Genomic DNA, 22,232 nt, shown 5'->3' with positions numbered 1-22,232 from the left:
CCCTTTAAGGTAAAGGCTACAGGTTAGGGGAGCGCGCAAGGCCAGGGGACTGGCATACTCACTGCTCTGCGCATGCCCCTCGTGTTCTGAGCTGCTTCCCAGAGGCTGCCCGGGGTTAAGGCAGAGCTCAGACAGGCCATAGGAATATAGTGCTCGACTGCATCAGAACTGCTGAGAACCGGAAAGTGCGGCCGTTCATCTGCACTCCAGGGGCAGCGGGATGGGTTTCCAGCCGTGGCCCGGAAGTAACTATGAGCACCTACCTGGTACGTCTCAGACACGAGACACTTCCAGGTGGCTGAATAGAGTCCAAGCAGGGAATTCCCAACACAGCTCTTATCCTGACCTGCAGGGCCCCGGGCCGGTTTTGCCTGATCTCTGGGCACTTACCTCACTTCCCCCCGGCAGCACCCTGGCAACTTCCCAAAAGGGGGTGGGGGAGTTATGAGAAGGCTTGCCGAGTTCTCAGCAAACAGGCTGTGCTGAGGTACTTGTGAGAACAGCTCGCAGAGAAGCAGGCTGATGTCACTCCCGCCAGCAAACCCTTACGTCCATCCGTACAGCAGCCTTTAGTGGGTGCTCTCGAGTAACAGAGCAGAACACTGAACCCTGAGGCGAAGCACCAGCCCCTGCTCTAGAAAGACGTCCCAGTCTTGATTTAGGGACTCTGAGTGATGGAGAATTCACTCACCCTTGAGTTTCGGTTCCATTGGTCAGTGTCACAGAGAATAGTGTGAGCCCTCTCTAGTCTGAGACTTGCTGACTTCCCTTCCCCACCACTGATTCTTGTTAAGCCTTTGTCCGCTTACTTAAGGTGCACCAAGGTATCAGAGCCACACACAACTTTGCCACAGGCAAATGTTTGCTTCATTGGGTGACTCCGGTGAGTAAAGTTACACAACTGCAGGGCCTGGGCATAGCGGGGAGGGCTCTCAGCGGGTCTTTTTTCCTTACCACACAGGTCTCTACGTACCACAAAGCCAAGAAGGGAATGTACTTAAGATCAGTGAGCTGTTCTGTTTAAGGCCACCCTGGATACTGTGGCCTCCTGTACACTATGCACGGCAGCTCTCCATGGCAGAAGCCCTGTCTACATGCAAGTTAGCACCAGATCCCCCCACCATAATGCTGAGGACATTTACTGCTCCGTACAAAAGTACTTCACACCAGTATGGCTATTCTCACATAGGAAGGGGAGGCACTATCCCAGGAAAAGGTCCTGTACCCCAGTACAACCAAGTCCAGTCTAGGGATTGTTCTGGTGCATCAGTAAGAGAAGTACTCCCCAAACAGAAAGCTACACCAGGACAAAGACGCAAGGAATTCTCTTGGACCCAGTTAATCTGGTTTAAATGAAGCCTTCTCCCCCATTGTGAGGTCCTGGGCCTAAGTACAGCTTTCCCTGGAGGTGGGTCACCCTATCAATGCAGGGAGGACGATGGTCCTACCCTGGAGTTAGGACATTGGGCAAGATGAACCCAGCCTGGGCCAACCTGACAATTCCTATGCGTCTTTAGGAAAACCATTAGCATTTTGATAGTTACTTTGGAAGGGAAATGGAAAAAAAATTTAACGTTTTTATTAACTGTTACATCAAGAAAAAAAACATCCTACCCTGGAGAACAGTGATTAAGTAAATCGACGTTATTAGGTTATATGGACCGGAACATGCAGGGCTTAAGATTATCCCAATTGCTCGTCAGTGGTAAGGGGCCGGTACCCCCGTGCCATCATTTCTTTTCCTCTTCCTTTTTGTCCTTGTTCTCCTTGGAGGCCTGCGAGGCCAAAGAACCCATTGCGTTGCGGATGGCCTCGTTGTTGGGGTCGACCCCAGGCAGGTTTTCAAGCACGCTCTGTAGGAACTCCGGATCCTGCATAACGTCATAATCATCTTCTTCCTGCACGTCCATGTAGAGAGAGTCACTGCCCACTCCCTCACAAGGAAGATATGCTGATCTAACAGGCTACTCAAAGCACTCCACCCTGGTAGCAGGTGCTGGGCATGTTAGGGAAGATTTAAGTGGATTCCAGGAACTCACTGGGGAAGCAGGTGTAAGCTCTATGGGGAAAGTTGGACGTAGGGTATGAGCTGGGCAGCTGTGTGGGAGGAACCCCAGCTGCAGCAAATCTTACTTAGGGATGTAAATCCCGTTCAACTGGTTAATCCATTAAACATGGATGGCTGGGCCAGGGCCAGAGCACCCCACCGGTTAACCTGGTAACATCCCTCATCCTACTGACAAAGCTTGAACTGAACAGCGATGTGAACCAAGACTAAGGAGAGGGGGAGTTTGGACTCTACACAGAGGGGATGCCGTAAGACAGTGTTTCTCAACCAGTGGCGAGTACCCTTAGGGGTACCCGAGAGAAGTCTGGGGGGGGGGGTACGTCAACAACTGAAATTTGGAGAAAACTGAATTTTTGTTTTAAGTTTTACAGAGTTTTATCATTTTTGTACTTTTTACACCCAAAAATGTCACTGCCTGCCTGGCTACGATTTAAACAAATGTGTTGCAACAGTAGAAAAAAATTGTGTCTGAAAATTTTGTACTGGGAGTACTTGTTTTTTTTCTTTTTAAGAGCTACTTTATAAAAAAAAGGTTGAGAAACACTGCCGTAAGAGATGGAGGTGCACGGGGAGACCATCACCTTGGTAGGTTCTGATGTGTCCATGGCTGCACTGCTATCAATCTCGGCCGACTCAGCTTGGGCAAACTCTGAAGAGAGGAAAGGAACGATGAGTACTCCCCACCACCTTTACTGCAGCTGCGTTTCTGCTGGATTGGCAGCAAGCTGTGTATGTAAAGATCCCGAAGGCAACGTGCCACAAAGCAATTAGCAGATCTGGAGTCTCAGAGACCCAATAGCCACAACTGCAGGCCTTCAGATCAGGAGTCTGGCGGTGCTTGATCCCACCCCTTTTTTACCCAGTTGTGCCTGTCCATAGCAGCACATGGCAAATCATTCCTACCCCACTACAGACGCCGTATCAGTCAAGAATTACCACAAGAGGTGCCTGGGATAATGCTGATGGGTACAGCAGGAAGCCTCGAGGCAGAAGACAGGACGGTGCTGAAATCCCTCGCTCCCTGACAGGCAGGACATTCGTGGGATTCAGGCCCCCTCAGACAAACACTCACTAATTCGGTGTATCTTCATTTCTGGGTGCCCAACCTTTACTGGACATTCGGAGGTGTCGAGAACCTGCTGTTGCTTCTGAAATCAGGCAGCCCAGGAATTGTCTTCAGGGATTAGACAGATGTGTTAAATTCTAGCCACTTGCCTGGTCCTTGCAGAGACATCTGCATGGCATAAGCAATCTGCTCCTCTTCTGTCATGCTGCTAAGGTCGGGCAGGCCGGCTCTCCCAAACTCCTGCTGGGTGATCGTCATCTTCAATAAGGCATCGTCCGAATCTAGCGCAGGAATAAACACCGCACACGTTCCTAGAGCACTTCTCCCTCCAATTTCCAGAGTGATTTCCATTGACATACATCCCACTCTCCAACTTGAGAGAAGGATCCCTCCTTCCCACTGAAAGGCAGCTTCTTCTGGGGTGGAACAAGACAGTGGCACAAAGAGCACAGCCACAATGCACAACAGTTCAGGACAGGACAAATACTGTGTCCAACAAAGTGCAGAGGGCAGTTTTAGGGGAAGCAGACACCCAAATAGGGATTGGGCTGCGATAATGGGATTAATGGTATTCTTGTGGAACGTGCCATGGGATCTCTAACGAGCGTGAGTGATCGGGGCCTCCTTCTGCATTCCTGGTGAAGGGGAGCGCCATGCTGGAGGTCTCCAAACCATCACTGGAAAGGAAGCGATGCCCCTAGTGAATGCCCAGAGCTGTACCTCCCATCCAATTGCCACCCAGGGCCTGCTTGGCACTGGAGGTTGGACAGGATCTCAACACAAAGGCCTGGCTGCAGACTCCCTCCTCTCAACTCGCTGCTCACCCTCGCCCCTCCCAAACGAAGAGGGATTAGATCCCCCACCCGGTTTCTTACCATCCCCACCAGTGGCTGCAATTCCTGCCTCAGCAGCGGAAGCAGCTGCAGCTCTTCTGGCCTCTTCCTCCTGCCGCTGTCTCTGCTCCTCCATGGACACACGCAGCGCCTGTGGAGCAGACAACGGGGCATACTCACAGCACTGGCATGTTCACAAACAGTGTGGCTCCTTCAAAGCCATTCTTGGGTCTATCATCTCTTACCAGAGCCAGTTCTGGGTCTGCGCTGGGATCCACTCCAAACTCAAAGTCGCTAGCGCCAAGGCCCAGCATAGCACCGCCCTCCCCAGCTAAAATGGGGGAGCTGATGAGGGCATCGGCAAGGCTCGGACCTGGGGGCACAGTCACCAGATGGGAACCGGTCCCATCCTTGCCGTTTAAGGTGTTAATGAAGGCAGTCAGCTTGTCTGTGTTGGCTTCCTACAGGAAGGGAAGAGACACAGAGAGAAGTCAGAACTCAGGGTGGCTTCCTTCTGTTGGCTTGGCTCACAGGAGATACTGCTGCGCTCTGAGCTGTAAAAACCCTGCGGGAACTTCACACTGTCCTTAAGGACAGGTTTGGTGTTTTAAATGTCAATGGTGAAGCAGGTTTTGCTTACAAAGGATTGTACCCCAAACTGATAAATATGGAGGAAACTCAAAATTACAGATGGCTTTCTGTTTTCAACCAGAACATTGTGCAAAAACCAACCTTTGCAGAAGCTAAGTTAAAAACAAAAAAAGAAAAGATGTCCTTTAACACTTTCATTTATGAAAACGAAGAGTTTTAAAAATCCAATTTGCTGTCTTTTTGCCCTTCACTGATGGTAGGTTTAGATCAGTCAGTTTCCCTGAAGCACTAGCAGAAATGTGAAATGTTTGGGTTGCAAACACAGCAAAGGAATATTTGAAGAAAGAATCTCCTTTGGAATCTGTAAAATATTAATGGAAGGATTTCTATTGTCTGAACAGATCAGCCTTAACATTGCTGCTAAAGAAAATAAGACACAGGGAACTGTGTTCGTATTCTTCATTTGTGTTCCCAGAGAAATAGGAGCCAACTGTTTGAAAATGAGATGTTAACCCCCAGTGCTGTTTTCTATTCCAAACATTCTTAGGAGATCAGTTCAAAAGTCTCACCTCTTCTCCAAAGTTGATAATGTCAACATTTACTTTCTCCTTTTTAAGGCGCTTTGCCAGTTTCACCAGCTGCAATAAAGAGAAAGGAGTGTTAGTCTTTCATCACTTGTCTCCACATAACAGAAGGCAGACAAAAGTGCGTGGGATTTGTTCATCAGGACACAAAACCAGATATCAAAGCATCTAACAGGCGCCACACTCTATACAAGCTTCAGCATAAGAGATTATTTCTGTACATAAAACGTTTGAGATGTTCCATCTCCATTTTACTCCAATGAAAAGCCTAATAGGCCAGAACTTAAAGCCAGCAAGCTTCTGACATTGTTTTAAAGAAACACACTGACAATCTGAATTACCTTAGGTTATCTTTATAATTGTATGTACAGGCAGTCCCCGGGTTACATGGATCCGACTTACATCGGATCCCTACTTACAAACGGGGTGAGGCAACCCCGCACTAGCTGTTTCCCCCCAGCAGACCAGAGAGACGCAAAGCTAGCGCCCCCCCCAGCAGACCAGTGAGACGCAGAGCGGCTTTTCTCGGCAGACACCTCAGCTTGAGAATAAAGGACTGATGGAAGTGAGGTGTGGGAGAATAAAACTGAGCTCTGGAGAAATGTTTGGCTAGAGTTTCCCCTACAATATGTACCAGTTCCGACTTGCATACAAATTCAACTTAAGAACAAACCTACAGTCCCTATCTTGTACGTAACCTGGAGACTGCCTGTACTTTGATTTAATTAAAAGGCACCTATTTTAAATTGTTATAAAAAACAAACACAATTAGAGTTTAGATTTCTGATTGAAGGCTTTTTTAATATAGTCCTTCCTCACTACAAGATACAGTCCAAAAAAACTTGGACTTATACTGAAACAACTTAAAGCGGGGAATTTTTTTCCCGTAGCTGACTTCCATTTGCACAAATTGGGAGGTTTTTTGCGTGACTTATGAGCAGGGAATGGGAGGATTTAATGCATCAGTTCCTACAAGCATCAATGACTTTAGTGTGAAACAGATGTATAGCAGCGCGACTTATAGTGGGGATGCCCTGTACTGCAACCAGAAATTTAAGCACGATCAAATTTAAATTCCCTAACCTACTTTTAAAAGGGATTCAAATGCTACTGGCCTTTAAGAGCCTTGCTAGCATTCCTCTGTCAGGGAATTCTGTACACTTAAAGGAGTCAGTTACCCAGCTTGTATGGTCCCAGTGTTCATTGATAAGGGCTTGAGAACAAATCAGTCTTCAATGCTTCCATCACGGAACAGAGTTCTCTTCCCCCAGCTCTGTTCTTCCACACACATGAACTGTGGTGTTCTGTGACCACAAGGCTGGGACAAAGACAGGATCTCCTGTCTAGGACTGTCATTTGTTACTGTATTTGTTACTTGAGGGCCTGCCACTCTGACAAGGGAGGGATAATAGTACTATTGTTAGCCGCAGCAGCAGCTTTCAGTCAAGTGATCCTGCAGCACTGTGGAGGTCCAGTTCTTTGGGGCATGTATTACGAGAACTGGGACATTATCCTAGGAAACAGCTTGATTGTCTTCATACTGTCCTTAGGGATTTAACTTCATCCAAAAAGTGACAAGTGGGCAATGCAACAGCTAGAATGCGAGGTCTACACGAAATAGGATGGAAGATTTGGATACACACTCCTTCCACTCATCTTGTGTGCTACCAATTAAGACATAAAATCTGTATTGTACAAGCCTACTACTATGCGATTTCTAAAGCTCATTAACATGTCATGCATTAACTGGCCCAGGGAGACCACGCTGGAGGAAACAAAAAGTTCCCTAGTGCATATTAACATCAAACTTCAGTGAGATTCACTAAGGAACTTTTAGTTTAGTTTAGTTTAGGTCAGTATGATCTATGAAGGCCAGTAAGTGTGCACCATTTGCTTTGATTTAGAAATCACACCCATAGGGTGTCAGCTAAACAGTAGTCCCATTGGGACAAAAGCTTTGAGTCTTACAGTTCTTGATACAGATTCAATGACACGACTGTAATCAGTGCTCCATTAAAATTCCTTAGAATCAGGTTTTCTCCATATAAAGACTGACCAACATAGTTCTGAATTACACTGAACAGCTGCAGTTTCAAGAAAGCAGCAATTATTAGGCACTTGATACCAAGGTGAGAAGAGCAGCATAAACAAATAGAAAAAGAAACAGCATTGAAGACTGAGGGCATGTCTAGATTTAAAACACTGCATTGCTCTCCTGTTGGAATAGTTAGTCCATCTCCAAAAGGCAACAGTACTGGATTTTTCACATCCTGAGGGACACAATTATACTGTCCTAGGTCTGTAGTGTAGACCAGACCTGCAAGTTCACCATCACGGATTAAACACACTGAGGAAATTTCATCTAAGTGCTCATGCTTTACTCACATCTTTCTCGTTATCTTCCACAGGGCTCCCAACAAAGGCGATGATGCGCATCTTATGATTCTTGCCTTGACGATGTTTCAAAGCCAACTGGAAAATAAGAGATGCCATCAAGATGAATATAAGAAAAGCCATACCGAGTCAGACCAATGCTCTATTTATCCTGTCTTTGGACAATAGCCAGGGCCAGGTGCTTTAGAGGGAATGAACAGAAGAGGGCTATTATTCAGTGATCCATTCCATCATCTACTTTCAGCATCTGGTAGTCAGAAGCTAGAAACACCCAGAGCACGAGGTTGAATCCATGACTATCTTGGCCAACAGACATTGATGGACCATACTCCACGAATATATCTAAATCTCTGAGACCATTTACACTGTTGGTTTTCACAACACCCCCTGGCACAGAGTTGACTGTGTTGTGTGAAGTACTTCCTTTTGTTGTATTAAACCCTCTGCCTATTCATTTCACTGGGTTACCCCTCGTTCTTGAGATACGTGACAGGGTATGTAACACTTCCCAATTCACTTTCTCCAAACTATGCATGATTTTATAGACCTCTAGGGCATCCTCCCATAGTCACCTCTTTTCCAAGCTCAAGAGTTTCAGTCTTTTTAACCCTCATATGGATGCTAATGGTTCCTGATGCATCAAGAAAATATAAATGCCCAGGAGGGAGAGGATTTGAATAGGATGCAAAAAATGGGCTATTACGCACATATACAAGGGATATAAGTGACTAGTCGACTATCAAATAAGCAAAAGCTTATCGGATAGTTGACTAGTTCCTCAACTAGTCGCTCTCCCCCCCCCCGTTGCTGCCTCTATTCAACATCCCTAACATATACCTTGGAATAATGGGCTGAATCTGAGCTAAAAACCAGGAGGCATTTTATGAAGCTAGATTCATTAGACTGAGGAGTAGTTTCAAGAGGATAAGCGCCATACTGTTTTGAGATTTAAATCTGCACTGAACACACCACTGGAGAACACGCTGAAAACTGATTTTTACTGATCTAGAGAATGGGCTAGAAGTGCCAATAGGTCTCCACCTCAAATCCTGTCAAAGATTTCTAGCATTCCGTATGACTAGTGATTCAGGATTGAGCAATAAGCTGTTTTTAGGTGTCTGCTGTTTCCACAACAAGCTTTACAAAGAGCAGGCACTAATAACGCCACTTGTCTATCAAAGGATCCCAGCAGGACAGATGTTAATTTAGCTGTATTTGTGAGGCAGGTATTATGATCCCTATTTTATGCCCAAGGAAAGAGGGAAGAGAAAGCCATGAAGTGAGTTCTTTGAGGTCTACACAGCAACTACACACCTGCAGCTAGCCCATGCCAGGTGACTCAGGCTTGCAGGGCTCAGGCTATGGGAGTGTTCCACTGCTGTCAACCCAGACCCCAGCTTTAGGATCCTGTGAAGGCTTACTGGTTAACTTGCTTTTGCGCAAGAGGGCCAGTGTAGACAACATGGTATTGTTTTGTGCAAAAAAGCCCTGATCATGAAAATGGCAATCGGGGCTTTCTTGCGCAAAACTGCATCTGGATTGGCACGGACGCTTTTCCGCAAAAAGTGCTTTTGTGGAAAAGCGTCCATGCCAATCTAGACGCTCTTTTCCGCAAACGCTTTTAACGGAAAAACTTTTCCATTAAAAGCATTTGTGGAAAATCATGCCAGTCTAGATGTAGCCAGGATGTATTGCAACTGTATCCCAGCAATTTGGTAACAAATCAAAAGCCATCACAGACACTGAGAGCCTCTCCAGTTTGTATTTCTCTCTTCCTATTTCACCAAATCGTCTTATTGATTTCCCTACACTCAACTTCTCAAGAGTATTATTCACCACGGTAGCAGACAGGAGTTCTAGCGGGATTACATCAAATCCGGGAACCTGGCTCAATTTCAACTCCAGTAGTTACAGGCCACTTGTCTAAATTCACCCTGCACTTCCAAATGAAGGAATTGAGTATCTTCAACTGCTGTGCAGTACAGCTATACCAGCTACAGTGTTTATCATTTAAACAAACACTATGACAAGGCTTTATTATAACAACAAGCCCTTACCTAGCACTTTTCATCCAGGCATCTCAAAGTAATTTACAAAGGAGGCTGGTATCAGGTCTCTATTTTACAGAGGAGGAAACAGAGGCATAGAGGTGACATGACTTAAGATCACCCAGCAGGCCAAAAGCAGAAACAAACGAGGCCCCCAAGACACTGTCCAATGCTCTCTCTAGAAGGCCACACTAGCAGTTAACAGACTGCTTCAGGATGAGAGAGGTTACAGAAATACATGACGACAACTCGTTTAAGAAAAAGTAATGAACAAGGTCACTTACATGAGCCACTCGGATCCCCGTACAAAAGGTAATTTTCCCTTTGGGTTGCACCGAATGTAATTTGGAAAGGATTCGGCCCGTGTCTGGGGTAAGTGTAGTCAACACTTCACAGTTACTAGGACAACAGAAATGGGTGCATTATTATACAAAAGTCCTTTCAAACCATTAATCAGCCATATTAATCATAGAATCATAGAGCTGGAAAAGATCTCAGGAGGTCATCAAGTCCAGCCCCCTGCCCAAGGCAGGACCAATCCCAACTTGTAAGGTAGTATCCTTTTTCAGGGGGAAACCAAGGCACAGAATCCCCCTCCAGTCACATGGAAAAGAGCAGAAGCCAGATTTGTGCCCAGTACACTAGATCAGTGTTTTTCAGCCTTTTCAGGTTGGCGACCCCCCTCATGCAAGATAAAAAATATTTGTAGCTCATGTTTACTGTAAAAGAAAGGGTAAGAACTCCATCAACGATAAGCCGATGTAATTTATGTTTGAGAGGCTAAAAAGTACTAAACCTTGCAAGATTAAGGTGTGCAGGCACAGCTTCTGTTGTAGACAGTATTACAATCTCTTCTCATATACCCCACGCTGCCTTTCTTCACCCCCTTACCACCACGGGGGTGGCAACCCACTGGCTGGGAAACATTACATAGACCAATAATTCTCAACTGGGAATCCTTGAGCTCTTTCAGGGGATTGTGAGGCCCCATGACTGAAACCCAATGCCCTGAGGCAAGGCGCCCCCCAACGGGGCTGAAGCTAGGAGTGGCGCAGGCCAGCAGCCCCGCCCCGCCCGCACCCCTTGCCAAGCCTGGAGCAAACTCCTTCCATTTCCTCAAAAGCAGTGCAGGGCTGAAGCCAGTGTGGCCTCCCCAAGCCAGGAGCAGTTTGGGGCAGAAGTCAGCAACCTTCCCCCCTAAACCAGGAATGGTGAGATCGGGGCTGAAGCTTGTGGGAGATGCCCCCCCCCCCCCAAGTCAGGAGTGGTGCAGAGATGAATCTGGGGACTCTAGTCTCCCCCTCTCCCTTCGCTGAAGCTGGGCGTTGCACTGGGAGCCTGCCCCATACACAGCCCCTCACTATCCCCTCTTTGCACCCTGAGCAGTTTTCAAACTTTCTGAACTGAGTCCCTGTTTTGAGTTATATTTTTGGGTTCCATCCCTGCACAGTCCAGACAGGCTGGGTGGCCTGCTGAGGTGAGTTGGGGTGAAGGTGGAGCTCCTTTCCTGGACCCCACTGTGTGGAGCTGCCAGCCCTTCCTTCCCTCCCACCCTAAACAGAAGTAAAACTATGCCTATGCCCAAGGGTCCCTCCTCCAGCCAAGAGCCTTGAATTTACTCCTCTCCTTGCCAGGCCCTGGAGTTTTTATAGCATGTTGAAGGGGGGAGGAGAGGGGGAAACATTGAGAAACCCTGAACTAAACCACACCCATCTTCAGGGTGGGAGAGCAGGAGTCATTCTGATGTCTGGGGGGGAACTCCACAGACGTACTTGGCTAAGGTTATGAGCCCCACGTTGTTCTCTGGGTTGCTACGGGTTTTCGAGTGGCACACAATGTTGACGGCATCTTGCTGGGCTTGCAGGCGGGTAGGTAAAAAATCTCCATTTCTCATGTACTCGCTGTTGTCCACACTGAAATATAAAGCAACTCAGTAAGGTCAGAATTAAAAAAGCAGGCTAGTTGGGTTTTTACCTTAAACTGGTTCATGAAAATGAAGCCTCTGGATCCTAGATTTGTGATCAGATGGCTAGAGGCATATATGTCCCCTGATCCTTGTCAATGCAACAAGAGAGAGAAAAAGAGCGAGAGAGGAAGCATGCACATAGCCTGAAAAACAAGTCAAAGGCTTCAGCCAAGGTGGAATTGACCTATGGAAGTCCCATATTTAACACACTCAAGAGTCTTGAAATTCAGATGCAAGACCCAAACCCATTTAAAGCCCTGATTATAGTTGGACAATGTCTATAGAATAGAATAGAATATATGGAGATATATCATCTCATAGAACTGGAAGGGACCTTGAGAGGTCATCGAGTCCAGTCCCCTGCCCTCACAGCAGGACCAAGTACCATAGGTCTTCTGGGCCTGTGGGACAGACCCTGAGAGCCTTCATGCCATGAGTCCTAAAGCTTGGCCTGCAAATCCCCCCGATCTGTAACTGCAAGCTGAAGAGCACTCAAGATCAGTTGCAGGTTCTAAGTTTTGTAGGTGAGCACAAAGAATCCCCAGACGCATCTGTCATATGAACCACGGCTGGCAACAGGATATACAACATCGGGGCCAATCTGAAGGGGCAATACCCATGTTCCCATCAATATACATACACAAGCATCTCTTAGGTTTATGAGCTTTTATTTGACATTTTAAGAAGCAGTGTACAACTTTTTCATATCATAGCAACTTAGCACCACTCTAGACTCATCATCTGTAGCTTCCTAAGTACTTTGGCATCATGGCCAAACATCCATGCCCTTCTGCCATTGTATAGATTTGGCTGTTTGGGAGGCAGTGATGTCTAGCAGTTAAAACAGGAGACCAGAAAGAAGGGCTTCTGGGTTCTAGTCCAGGCTCTGCCATTAACTTACAGGGCAAGCTTGGGGCAAGTAACCTCCCTGCACTTCAATTCCCTCCTCATGTGTAAATGGGCTAATTCCCACTTGTTCTTGGCAAAGTGCTTTGAGCTTCTGGGCTATATCTGTGCCTAGTGTTATCAAACAGCAAACTGCCAGCTTTGTGGGTTCCCAACAGAGTATGCAGATTAACAGCCTGGCTCCTCCTCAGTTAGAAGGAGTTGTTACACTGCAGTTGTGATCACAAAATAGTACTTGTTAGCTCCACTGACAATGGTGATTTTGATTTACTCGCTGTCTAATTCTAGGCAAGCTAACCTCTACAACACTGATGGCTTGCTACAACAGGGCTTTCGTTAATATTAGTATTGGCTGAACAAAGTGGGGCCCTACTCTCAACCTGATGGCACGTCTATGAATAAAGCAATAACTCTGGAATGCCATCCTACAAATTTCAGGAAATGTTCAAATTAGGCATTAATGGGCAGAACCCTATTGATTTTGGTGAAAAACAAAACTGGGAAGCAGGAGACACAGGGTGCCCCAGGCATCTAGTTAGCAGAGTTACAGTTTCAACCAGTCTGTAGATCAATGAACTAGTTGACGGGGCCACTGATGTCTTCCACACACCCCACATTTCAGCTCTTCCTCTTATCTCCAATAGAGTCTAAAATGTTGAGCCCCTGAATGACCTCTCTCCCAGACAGAAGAAATAATGGTGGAAGAATGGAGGGCACAGAGCAAAGAGACCCTGTAACAAAGCACATAAACAGCTTGTGGGGCAAATGGAGGCAAAGAAGGAGCCCCTGCTGTGTGCCAGGAGCTCAGCAGTCAGAAGCAATTGCCTCTGTGCAATTAAAAACCTTTCACATACAAAATGTCACTGCACAGGATCCAGTTTTAATCCTTGCTCTCTTGGTTGTGCCATATTAAGCCTGTTTCTTGTGCCAGAAGGCATCAGCCTGAATTGAAATGCAAAACTCTGTCACATTGTATGCTGCTGAACACAAATATTCTTTACTACAAGAAGCAGACAGTCACTAACACACAATGAATGGTAATGGACGCATGCAGTAAGACAGTACATGGCAGGTGCTTTGAGAACATTAATTCTCACAATAACCCCGAGAAGCAAGTTAATATTCTTATTTTACTGGATACAGATTTCATGAGTTCCCATGGTGACAGAGCACCAGCAGAAGCCAGGATTAAAGATTCCTAGTGCTCTGGTCCAACCCTCTACAAATACTTACGGCCTAGCTCTTCTTGCCCTGCACTTTGTGCAGCTATTGTCACCACATGAACCTAATGTAAGAGTGAGGGTAAATACATTTCCAGATGAAAATGGCAGCCTGCTGCACATATTCCGCACTGGTGTTAGCTAGGAATGTAAAGGTCTGTTTAATTAGTTAACCGGTTAAACTTTGGCTATGTCTACACTACACGTTTTTGCGCAAAAACCCACGGAGCGTCCACACCTCAAGAGCGTTTTTGCGCAAGAAAATTTACAGTAAAATGGCAGACCAGAGGGCTTTTTGCAGTGTAGGTATACCTCTTTCTATGAGGAATAACTCCTTTTTGAGCAAGAGTTCTTGCGCAAAAAGGTGTGTGTGGACGCTCAACAGGGGTTTCTTGTGCAAAAAGAGCCTATCACAAAAAGCACAGGTGCTCTGATGGCCATTCTGTGAATGGCAATCAGAAATTCCTTGCGCAAGAGTGTCCATGCTTTTGCGATGCACTTTTGAGGTGAGGATGTGTTTTTGAGCAAGAACTCTTCCGCAAAAAGCTTTTTGTGCAAAAACCTTGCAGTGTAGACAAAGCTTTTATGTTTAACTGGTCAGTCGATTAAATGGAGGGGTGCGCCAAGGGGGTGGCCACCCTGCTCACCGTGGGCAAAGGCTGCTCTAGCTGGGCTGTAGCACCCCTGCCTACAGTACACCCAGGCCAGGCCTGTAACAGGCCTGCCTGCATCAGGCACTGCAGGGCTGGAACAGCCCCCATCAATTAACTGTAACCTGTAAGACTCAGCTGTAAAGGGTGAAGTTTACCAGTTAACCATTCACATCCCTAGTGTCAGTGAGCATACAATGTACAGGGCAACAATGGACTGAACTCGCTAGATCTGGGATTTTATTCTCCAATTTCAGAACTCACTTCCCCAAAGTCACAAAATCAACAGTTGCAAAAGAACAATAATTAACCTGACACAGTCACTTATTTGGCTCTGACATAGTTTACTTAGCAAATCGGGGTACTGTGATGTCTCCATCTAATTAACTGGAGGGCTATTTAGTTACCAGATACAACCCACAAAGGAAGTTTTGTGCATCTTATGAATCTCTGCCATTGTTACATTTGGTAATTAGATTGCAGCAACTAATGGGCCTGAGATACTCTAGCAGCCATGATCTTTATCATGCACTGAACAATGATATGTTTAATATGTAAATTTACTGATTTTTTTATGCATCTCTGAATTATAAACTTTCTATGCCTGATTTTAGCTCTACCTATCAGCATGATAAGGTAGGAGGCAAAACTGACACCACCATTTTACTTAACATCTGGTATTAAGCAACGGCATAACACTAATACAGTCGGATTGCAGCTGCCCAGGATTTCATGCCAGCCAGGCATTAACCCACCTAAACTCCCCAGTCACTGACAGCATGGGAAGGGAAGAGGGTGCAGGAGCTGTGAATCTAAAAAGTAACTTATATTCTCCAGTGCTTATGAGAGAGGTTTGGAAGAGAGTGAGAACTGTCCTGTGAACAGTCTCCCGTCTGCTTCTATAATAAGTTACACTGGGCCACAAACCCTAACCAGCCTTGCTTGTGCTATATGTGTAGGGATGTGAATGGTTAATCAGTCTCCTGGTAAGCATCACCCTAAATAGGCAATGCTTACAGGTTTCTGTTAACTGGTAAAGGGAGGGGGGCACTGGAGGACTGCTCCAGCCCCACAGGGGGTTGGCTACAGGCAGAGATTGCTCTGGTCCATAGCAGATCCTGTTCACAGCAGTTTGGGTGTCCAGCAGGCAGGGGGGGTTGCTCTGGTGGGAGATGGGAGCCTGTGACAGCCTCAGCACAGCATTGGGAAGTGCTCCAGCTGGGCTGAAGTGTTCCCCAGCCCAGAATCCTACTTTAGTCGGTCAACCGGTTAAACACCAGGAAACCCCAGTATTTAACTGGTTAACTGTTTAACCAGGATTTAACATCCTTAGACACGTGTGGGGTGTGCAGGGGAGGAGGGTTGGGGGGTTAAATCCAGTCCAGGCTAGAGGCAAGTTAACAGAGAGAAGGCCTTGGCTATTTTTGTGGATGCTAGTTCAGCTACCTCAAATGTTGCCACTTCTCAGCCCCAACTGATCCTCCCAAAGTCTGTCCACCAACTCTTCCCTGCAGCTTCACCTCAGCATCAAGTCCTCTGCACACCAATGTCAAATATTTGCCCTTTCCCACCTGACCCTAATGTCACCACATCCCACCACTGCCCCCTCTGAATCGCAGACTCTATCACTCACTGCCCATCAGATGAAAGCCCTGCACAGCCAAGGAGAAACTCCCCATCCAAACAATGGTCATATCCCATAGCCCTCCAAGCCCAACCTTACATGCAAGCTAACAACTCTTCTTCCCCTTGCCTCAGCTATGCTTTGGCTCCAAACCACCTTCTAGTCTGGAATGGACAGTTTAATCCCCCCCACTAGCTTAATCCACGCCACTAGCTGAGCACTAACACCTCTCCCCATACAAGGGCAGTAATTCCCACCACCTTGTGACCACCCTTTCATCCCTCATTCTGTTACTGTGCCCCTTCAAACAAGGGAGTAATTGTATGAGTTCTAAGTTGGACTGGAGAACACAACAGATCCCACTTGCCTCTCATAACCTAGTACTTATACTGCCCATTCCTCTTCCTCATCCCAGCACTGGTGTGCCCTCTGCCTCTTTCACATCCCTCCTCGTCCCTGTCCCCACCCCGCTGCCCCCTCAGCTTAGCCCCCCCAGTCTATCCCTGGTCCCAGCCTATCCTTACCCCCCCACCCCCCCGGCCCAGCTTCTGCCCACACCCCACTCCTCCCTCAGCTTAGCCCCCCCATGTTAGCCCCCCCCCCCAAGCCTGTCCCTGCCCCCCCAGCTGCCCCACCAGCCCCCACCCCACCTCCCCCCCCCCCTGCCCCCCCACCCCGCTGCCCCCTCAGCTTAGCCCCCCCAGTCTATCCCTGGTCCCAGCCTATCCTTACCCCCCCAGCTTAGCCCTACCAGCTCGTCCCTGCCCCCCCAGTTTAGTCCCCCAAGCCTGTCCCTGCCCCCCCAGCTGAGCCCCCCACCTCCCCCTGCCCCCACCCCGCTCCCCCCCAGCTTAGCCCCCCCAGTCTATCCCTGGTCCCAGCCTATCCTTACCCCCCCCCCTGCCCCCACCCCCTCCCCCCCCAGCTTAGCCCCCCCCAGCCTGTCCCTGCCCCCCCAGCTTAGCCCCACCACCTCCCCCCTGCCCCCACCCCGCTCCCCCCCAGCTTAGCCCCCCCAGCCTGTCCCTGCCCCCCAGCTGAGCCCCACCACCTCCCCCCTGCCCCCACCCCGCTCCCCCCCAGCTTAGCCCCCCCGCCTGTCCCTGCCCCCCAGCTGAGCCCCCCCAGCCTGTCCCTGCCCCCCCAGCCCCCCCCCCGCTCCCCCCCCCAGCTGAGCCCTCCCCGCCTGTCCCTGCCCCCCCAGCTGAGCCCCCCCCCCCCCTGTCCCTGCCCCCCCCCCAGCTGAGCCCCCCCCAGCCTGTCCCTGCCCCCCCCCAGCTGAGCCCCCCCAGCCTGTCCCTCCCCCCCCCCCCCAGCTGAGCCCTCCCCGCCTACTTCCCCGGTCGGGCCTAGGGCCGGGGCCGGGATGACTCAGGGAAACCCGGCGGGCGCCAGGTCCCGGTCTGGGTCCCAGTCCCCGGTGCCGGCCCGGCCCCCCCCTCGCTCCTCAGCGGGGTCCCGGCGCGGCCCCGCCCACCGCGGCCCGGCCGCCACTCACCAGACCATAGTGCTCTCCAGCACCATCTTGCCACCCTCCGACTCACCGGCCGGGCTAGGCCCAGCCAACAAGCTGCCCTCGCATTGGCCCGCTCGCCAGCCAATCACCGGCCGCCCGCCTGCAAGGGCCGCTGGGACTTGTGGTTTTCTAAGCGCTTTCCCAAGGGACTCCAGAAGGGCCACTCCGGCCTGGGCTGCGCGAGCAGGGAAGCTCTGGGTGGAGATGGAGCCCTGGGCAAACCCTCCCCCAGGGGCTTCCGTTGTGTTTGGGCCTCCTGCAGGAAAAGTGACTTGGTCCAGATGCATGGTCATGTGGCCGAGAAGCGGTGCCAGATAGTTGCAAACAAAATCGCCTGGGGAATTTCCCGCCCTGATACCGAATTCACTCCCTTTGTGGGGATTGCAGTGGGGCAAAGACAAAGACGGGAAATTCAAAGAATCGGACACAGGGAGGGGGCTGGTTGTAGGTCTGAGACCCCCCTGACTTGAACTTTCCAGGCATTATGTTGAGAATGTTCTTTGGCTTGTATTATACAGGTCAGACTGGCTGGTCCCTGTGCTCCCTTTAAAACTGGCCTCGCAGGACTGTACAAGCCCTTTATTCCCAATTAAAGTGTTCTAGATGTGCCATCGCCACAACAGCTCCTAGCGTGGCTGCCCAACAACTCAGCAAGTTAGAATGTACCCATAAGTCAGGGGTTCTCAAACTTGGGGATACCGCGACCCCCCTCTAAGTTGCTCGTGACCCCCTGGGGGGTCGGGACCCACAGTTTGAGAAACACGGCCATAAGGCAAGTACATGGAGGAGTGCAGCATGTGTTGATTGTTTGGGAGTAGTCCTTGAATGGGTTAAGAACATAAGAAAGGCCACACTGAGTCAGACCAAAGGTCCATCTAGCCCAGGATCCTGTCTTCCAACAGTGGCCAATGCCAGGTGCTTCAGAGGGAAGGAGCAGAACAGGTAATCATTAGGTGATCCATCCCCTGTCCCAGCCCTCCTCTGTCCCGGCCCTCCTCCACCCCTTTTCCCAGGCTATGTGAGCCAGGCAGCAGGAGCCGGAGCAACCCACAGCCTGCTCCGCTCCGCCCTGCCACCCTCCCCAGCCTGCTGCGCTTCACTTCACCTGGAACTGGAGTGCCCTGGGGCTGGGGCAGTCTGCTTCCTGCTGTCACAGTGAGGTGGAGCCCGGCGGGCTGGGAGAGGGCAAACAGGGTGGGGTGGGGTGGGGTGGGGTGGAGTGGAGAAGTCTGCCAGCTTACTTGGGTTCCCACTGCCACAGTGAGTGCGTGGGGCAGAGGGGCAATTCCTGCTTCTGCTCTGTGCCAGGCCCTCAGTTAATCCCCTGGGCCAACCTGGGCCCTGTCCATAGGATAGTTGAGGCAGCCACAGCAGGGGGCCTGGGGCAACAGCCTCAATCTATCCTATGGATGGGATGGCTCTGCCCAGTCCCCCTTTCCCAGCTTCTGGCAAACAGAGGCCAGGGACACCATCCCAGCCCAACCTGGCTAATAGCCATTGATGGATCTAACCTCCATGAATTCATCTGGTTCTTGCTTGACCCTTGTTATAGTCTTGGCCTTCCCATCATCCCCCGGAAAAGGGGATTTGGGCACATTTCTTTGATCAGAATCATGGTTGACTTGGATCCATTCCTGCCAGTTAAATTACCCAGAGGATGGTAAACTTCAATTATGAGGCTTGTAGTAACTGAAACTCCGACGTGCGCCTCTAGCTCTCAGGCTATATCTACACTGTAGGTATTTATCGGCAGTGAGTATGCTAATGAAGCGCTCATTAGCATTTATTGCATTGTCATTTGCATATTCTCTGCCGATGCTTTTTGCGCAAGGGGTTTTTGCGCAAACACAAGCAGTGTAGGATGAGTGTTTTGCCCCCAAAAAAACTTTTGCACAAGATCCTGTAAATCTCCTTTTTTGATCCATAAGGGATTTTGTGCAAAATGGACCAGTCTACACTGATTGTTTTTGCGCAAAAACCTGTCGCACAAAAAGCATCAGTAGAGAATATGCAAATGACAGCCTGAAAAATGCTAATGAGCGCTTCATTAGCATACTCTCTGCTGACGAATACCTGCAGTGTAGACAGAGCCTTACGGTGTAAACAAAAATCAGAGACTCTTTTGTTAATGGATTTAAAAGCAAGAGCAATGACCTGACCACATTTGGCCAGTGGGGGTCACTGCACCACCAGCTCAAGAGGAGGGAGCAGGTACTTGTGTTTCTCTGGAAGAAGCATGAGTCACTTTTTAAGGGTGGACTTGAGGTTTAGATGGTACAGTTCAGGGCTGGGGCCCCGGCACATTTTGTTCAGGGGTTCCTGCTGTGTGAGCAGCTTGTGATGATCTCTCTAGTCCGTGTTTAAAGTCAGCTCCAGGAACAAAACAATGAGCTTTGTTATTTGAACATACTTTGTCCATCTATAACAGGGGTGGGAACCTTTTTGGGTCTGGGGACCACTGACCCACTGATTTTTCTGTGGGGCTGCACAAAAGTGAGAAGCCAAAGCAAAGCACAGCACACCACCTCACTGCCATGGCTTCTGACTGAGAAGCAGAAGGACACTCCCCATATCCCCCTTGTGCAGCAGAGCCTAGGGGGGCCAGGACTAGGGCAGTGCATGGAGCTGCTTCCCCCACCAACATCAGGTAGAGCCCCTGGATTGGATCTGGCTCTGGCTTGTCTGGCTCCAGCCTGCAAGGCTCAGGGCTCCTTCCCCCGCAGCAGGGAGCCAGCACTGGCGCTCCATCCCCATGGGGAGGGGTAGCTGGAGAAGAGGGGGCTGGAGCGTCAGCATGGGCTCCTCAATGCTGGGAGGAAGCCCCAAGCCTTGGGGGGCCAGATCCATGGAAGCCGGGGGCCTTAGGTTCCCCACCCCGCTCTGTAATAATGTGATCCAGTTTGGTAGGGCACTGGACTGGGAGCCAGGAGATCTGGGTTCTTCTATTCCTGGCTGACCTGCTGTGAGTATGAGTGAGTCACTTCACCTGTTTGTTTCCCTTCCCACCCATTGCCTTGTTTGTCTGGATCGCCTGAGCTCTCAGTATGCCTGGCTCTACGCTCCAGAATCATTTTGGTACAACTACGCCATGCAACCATGTCATGCACGGTGTAGACAGCATCGTGTGTTGATGGGACCTGTGTGCACGGTGTTGACAGCACCATGTTGATAGGAGCTCTGCCACTGACACAGCTCTGGCCTCTGGTGCAGGTGGATTAACCGTGCCAATGGGAGAGCTCTCTCCCATCCACAGAGCGTGTCCTCACTAAGGCACAATAGTGGTGCAGCTGCACTGGTGCAGCATTTTAGCTGTAGACCTGCTCTTAGTGTATGTACAGCACCTACCACAATGGGGGAGGGTCCTGATGTCCACTCAGGGCCTCTAGCTGCTATTGTAATATTAAAAGTAAAATAACGGCAAGTGCTTTTCATCAGCTCTCAAAACCCTTTACCATGGAGGTCAGTATCCTTATTCCCATTTTACAGGCAGACACTGAGGCAAAGAGAGTCACTTCCAGAGCGGGGAAGCGACTCGCTCAAGGTCACCCAGCAGGCTAAGCGTGGAGCTGGGACCACCAGAGCCTAGGTCTCCCAAGGCCCAGGCGAATGCTCTAGCCACTCCGAGGCAAGTGTGTACAGAGCTATGGAAATGGAGCTGTCATCCCAGCACCATGTGCTGTCACTTGCAGCAGGGGCTCTGCACAGAACCAGTTAGAGGATCTAGCCCTTGGATTGTGAGCAGGTTAGTGCAGGGACTGTAGCTTTGTACAGCCTGCAGCAAAATGAGGTCCTGACCCTCTGCGTAATAACAATATTTTCCCCTCTCTGACCCAGCTGGGTCGCTCACATTCCAGATGTGTCAAGCCCTCCTCCTGTACTGAAAAAATGATTCCCTGGTGCACAGTGGTTGCTACATTCTGAGGCACGTTTACTTGATAGGGACGCGCAGAAGCATTTTGATTTCATCAGAATCCCCTTTCCCAGGGCGAGCTCTGTAATTCTGGATGGAAGGCGCTCCAGCGAGAGGCTGTTAAAGGCAAGATGGTCTCACACCCTAGAGCTATGTCTACACTGGCGCGATCTTGCGCCAGAGCTATGCAAATGAAGCTAAGCGTGGAATATTGCAGAGCCTCATTTGCATATCTAATGAGCCGCCATTTTTGCGGAAGAGGCTCTTGCGCAAGAAGGAGCTGTCTACACTGCCCCTTCTTGCGCAAGAAAAACCCTCTTGCGCAACGCCGTTATGCCTGAAAATAATCAGCATAGCAGCATTGCGCAAGAGGGTGTTTCTTGCGCAAGAAGGGGCAGTGTAGCCAGCTCCTTCTGGCGCAAGAGCCTCTTCCGCAAAAATAGCGGCTCATTAGATATGCAAAGGAGGCTCAGCGAAATTCCACGCTTAGCCTCATTTGCATAGCTCTGGCGCAAGATCGCACCAGGGTAGATATAGCCTAGGAGTGCACAGACAGTCACATGCAGGCGGCACAGAGGGGTAGCCGGGTTAGTCTGTAACTTTAAAAACAACCAGCTTTTGCTGTGTAGACGCTCTCTTTGGGAAGACGTTTTTTCGGAAGATCTCTTCCAGAAAAGCTTCTTCTGAAAGAAGCCTGCTCTCTAGACATAGCCTTAGACACTAACAAAAGTATATACAGGATCATGATCTTTTGGGACAAAACTTGAGTCAGGGGAGACTGGCTGTGGGTTTTACCCATGAAAGCTCATGATACTATATTTCTATATTTTGTTAGTCTCTCAGGTGCCACAGGACT

General features: G+C 49.3%; 1 protein-coding gene across 1 annotated transcript; it reads right to left on the bottom strand.

Moving 5' to 3' along the window:
* Positions 1-1,564: 1,564 nt before the first annotated feature.
* PSMD4 (proteasome 26S subunit ubiquitin receptor, non-ATPase 4) lies at positions 1,565-17,604 on the bottom strand. The gene is made up of 10 exons (XM_075907817.2): positions 17,449-17,604; positions 11,357-11,497; positions 9,869-9,983; positions 7,528-7,614; positions 5,128-5,196; positions 4,213-4,428; positions 4,010-4,118; positions 3,284-3,415; positions 2,650-2,717; positions 1,565-1,898 (listed from the first exon to the last, which is right to left on the bottom strand). Exons 1-10 carry the CDS (start codon positions 17,472-17,474, stop codon positions 1,731-1,733), a joined length of 1,131 nt encoding a protein of 376 aa, XP_075763932.1. The 5' UTR covers positions 17,475-17,604; the 3' UTR covers positions 1,565-1,730.
* Positions 17,605-22,232: the final 4,628 nt, after the last annotated feature.

This window comes from Pelodiscus sinensis, chromosome 22 (assembly GCF_052426305.1).
Source record: "Pelodiscus sinensis isolate ZL-2025 chromosome 22, ASM5242630v1, whole genome shotgun sequence".
Lineage (NCBI taxonomy): Eukaryota > Metazoa > Chordata > Testudines > Trionychidae > Pelodiscus > Pelodiscus sinensis.
The sequence above is the reverse complement of the archived record's forward strand: the minus strand, read 5'-3'. Positions and strand labels throughout refer to the sequence as shown.

What these genes read in the sequence shown, in the direction of transcription:
- PSMD4 (XM_075907817.2), bottom strand. Translation starts at nt 17,474, where the DNA reads ATGGTGCTGGAGAGCACTATGGTCTG. An exon ending in CGGGGATCCGAGTGGCTCAT is followed by an intron (nt 7,615 to 9,868) that starts GTAAGTGACCTT and finishes CTTATTTTCCAG; the next exon opens with TTGGCTTTGAAACATCGTCA. An exon ending in GATGTCTCTGCAAGGACCAG is followed by an intron (nt 2,718 to 3,283) that starts GCAAGTGGCTAG and finishes TCCTCTCTTCAG; the next exon opens with AGTTTGCCCAAGCTGAGTCG.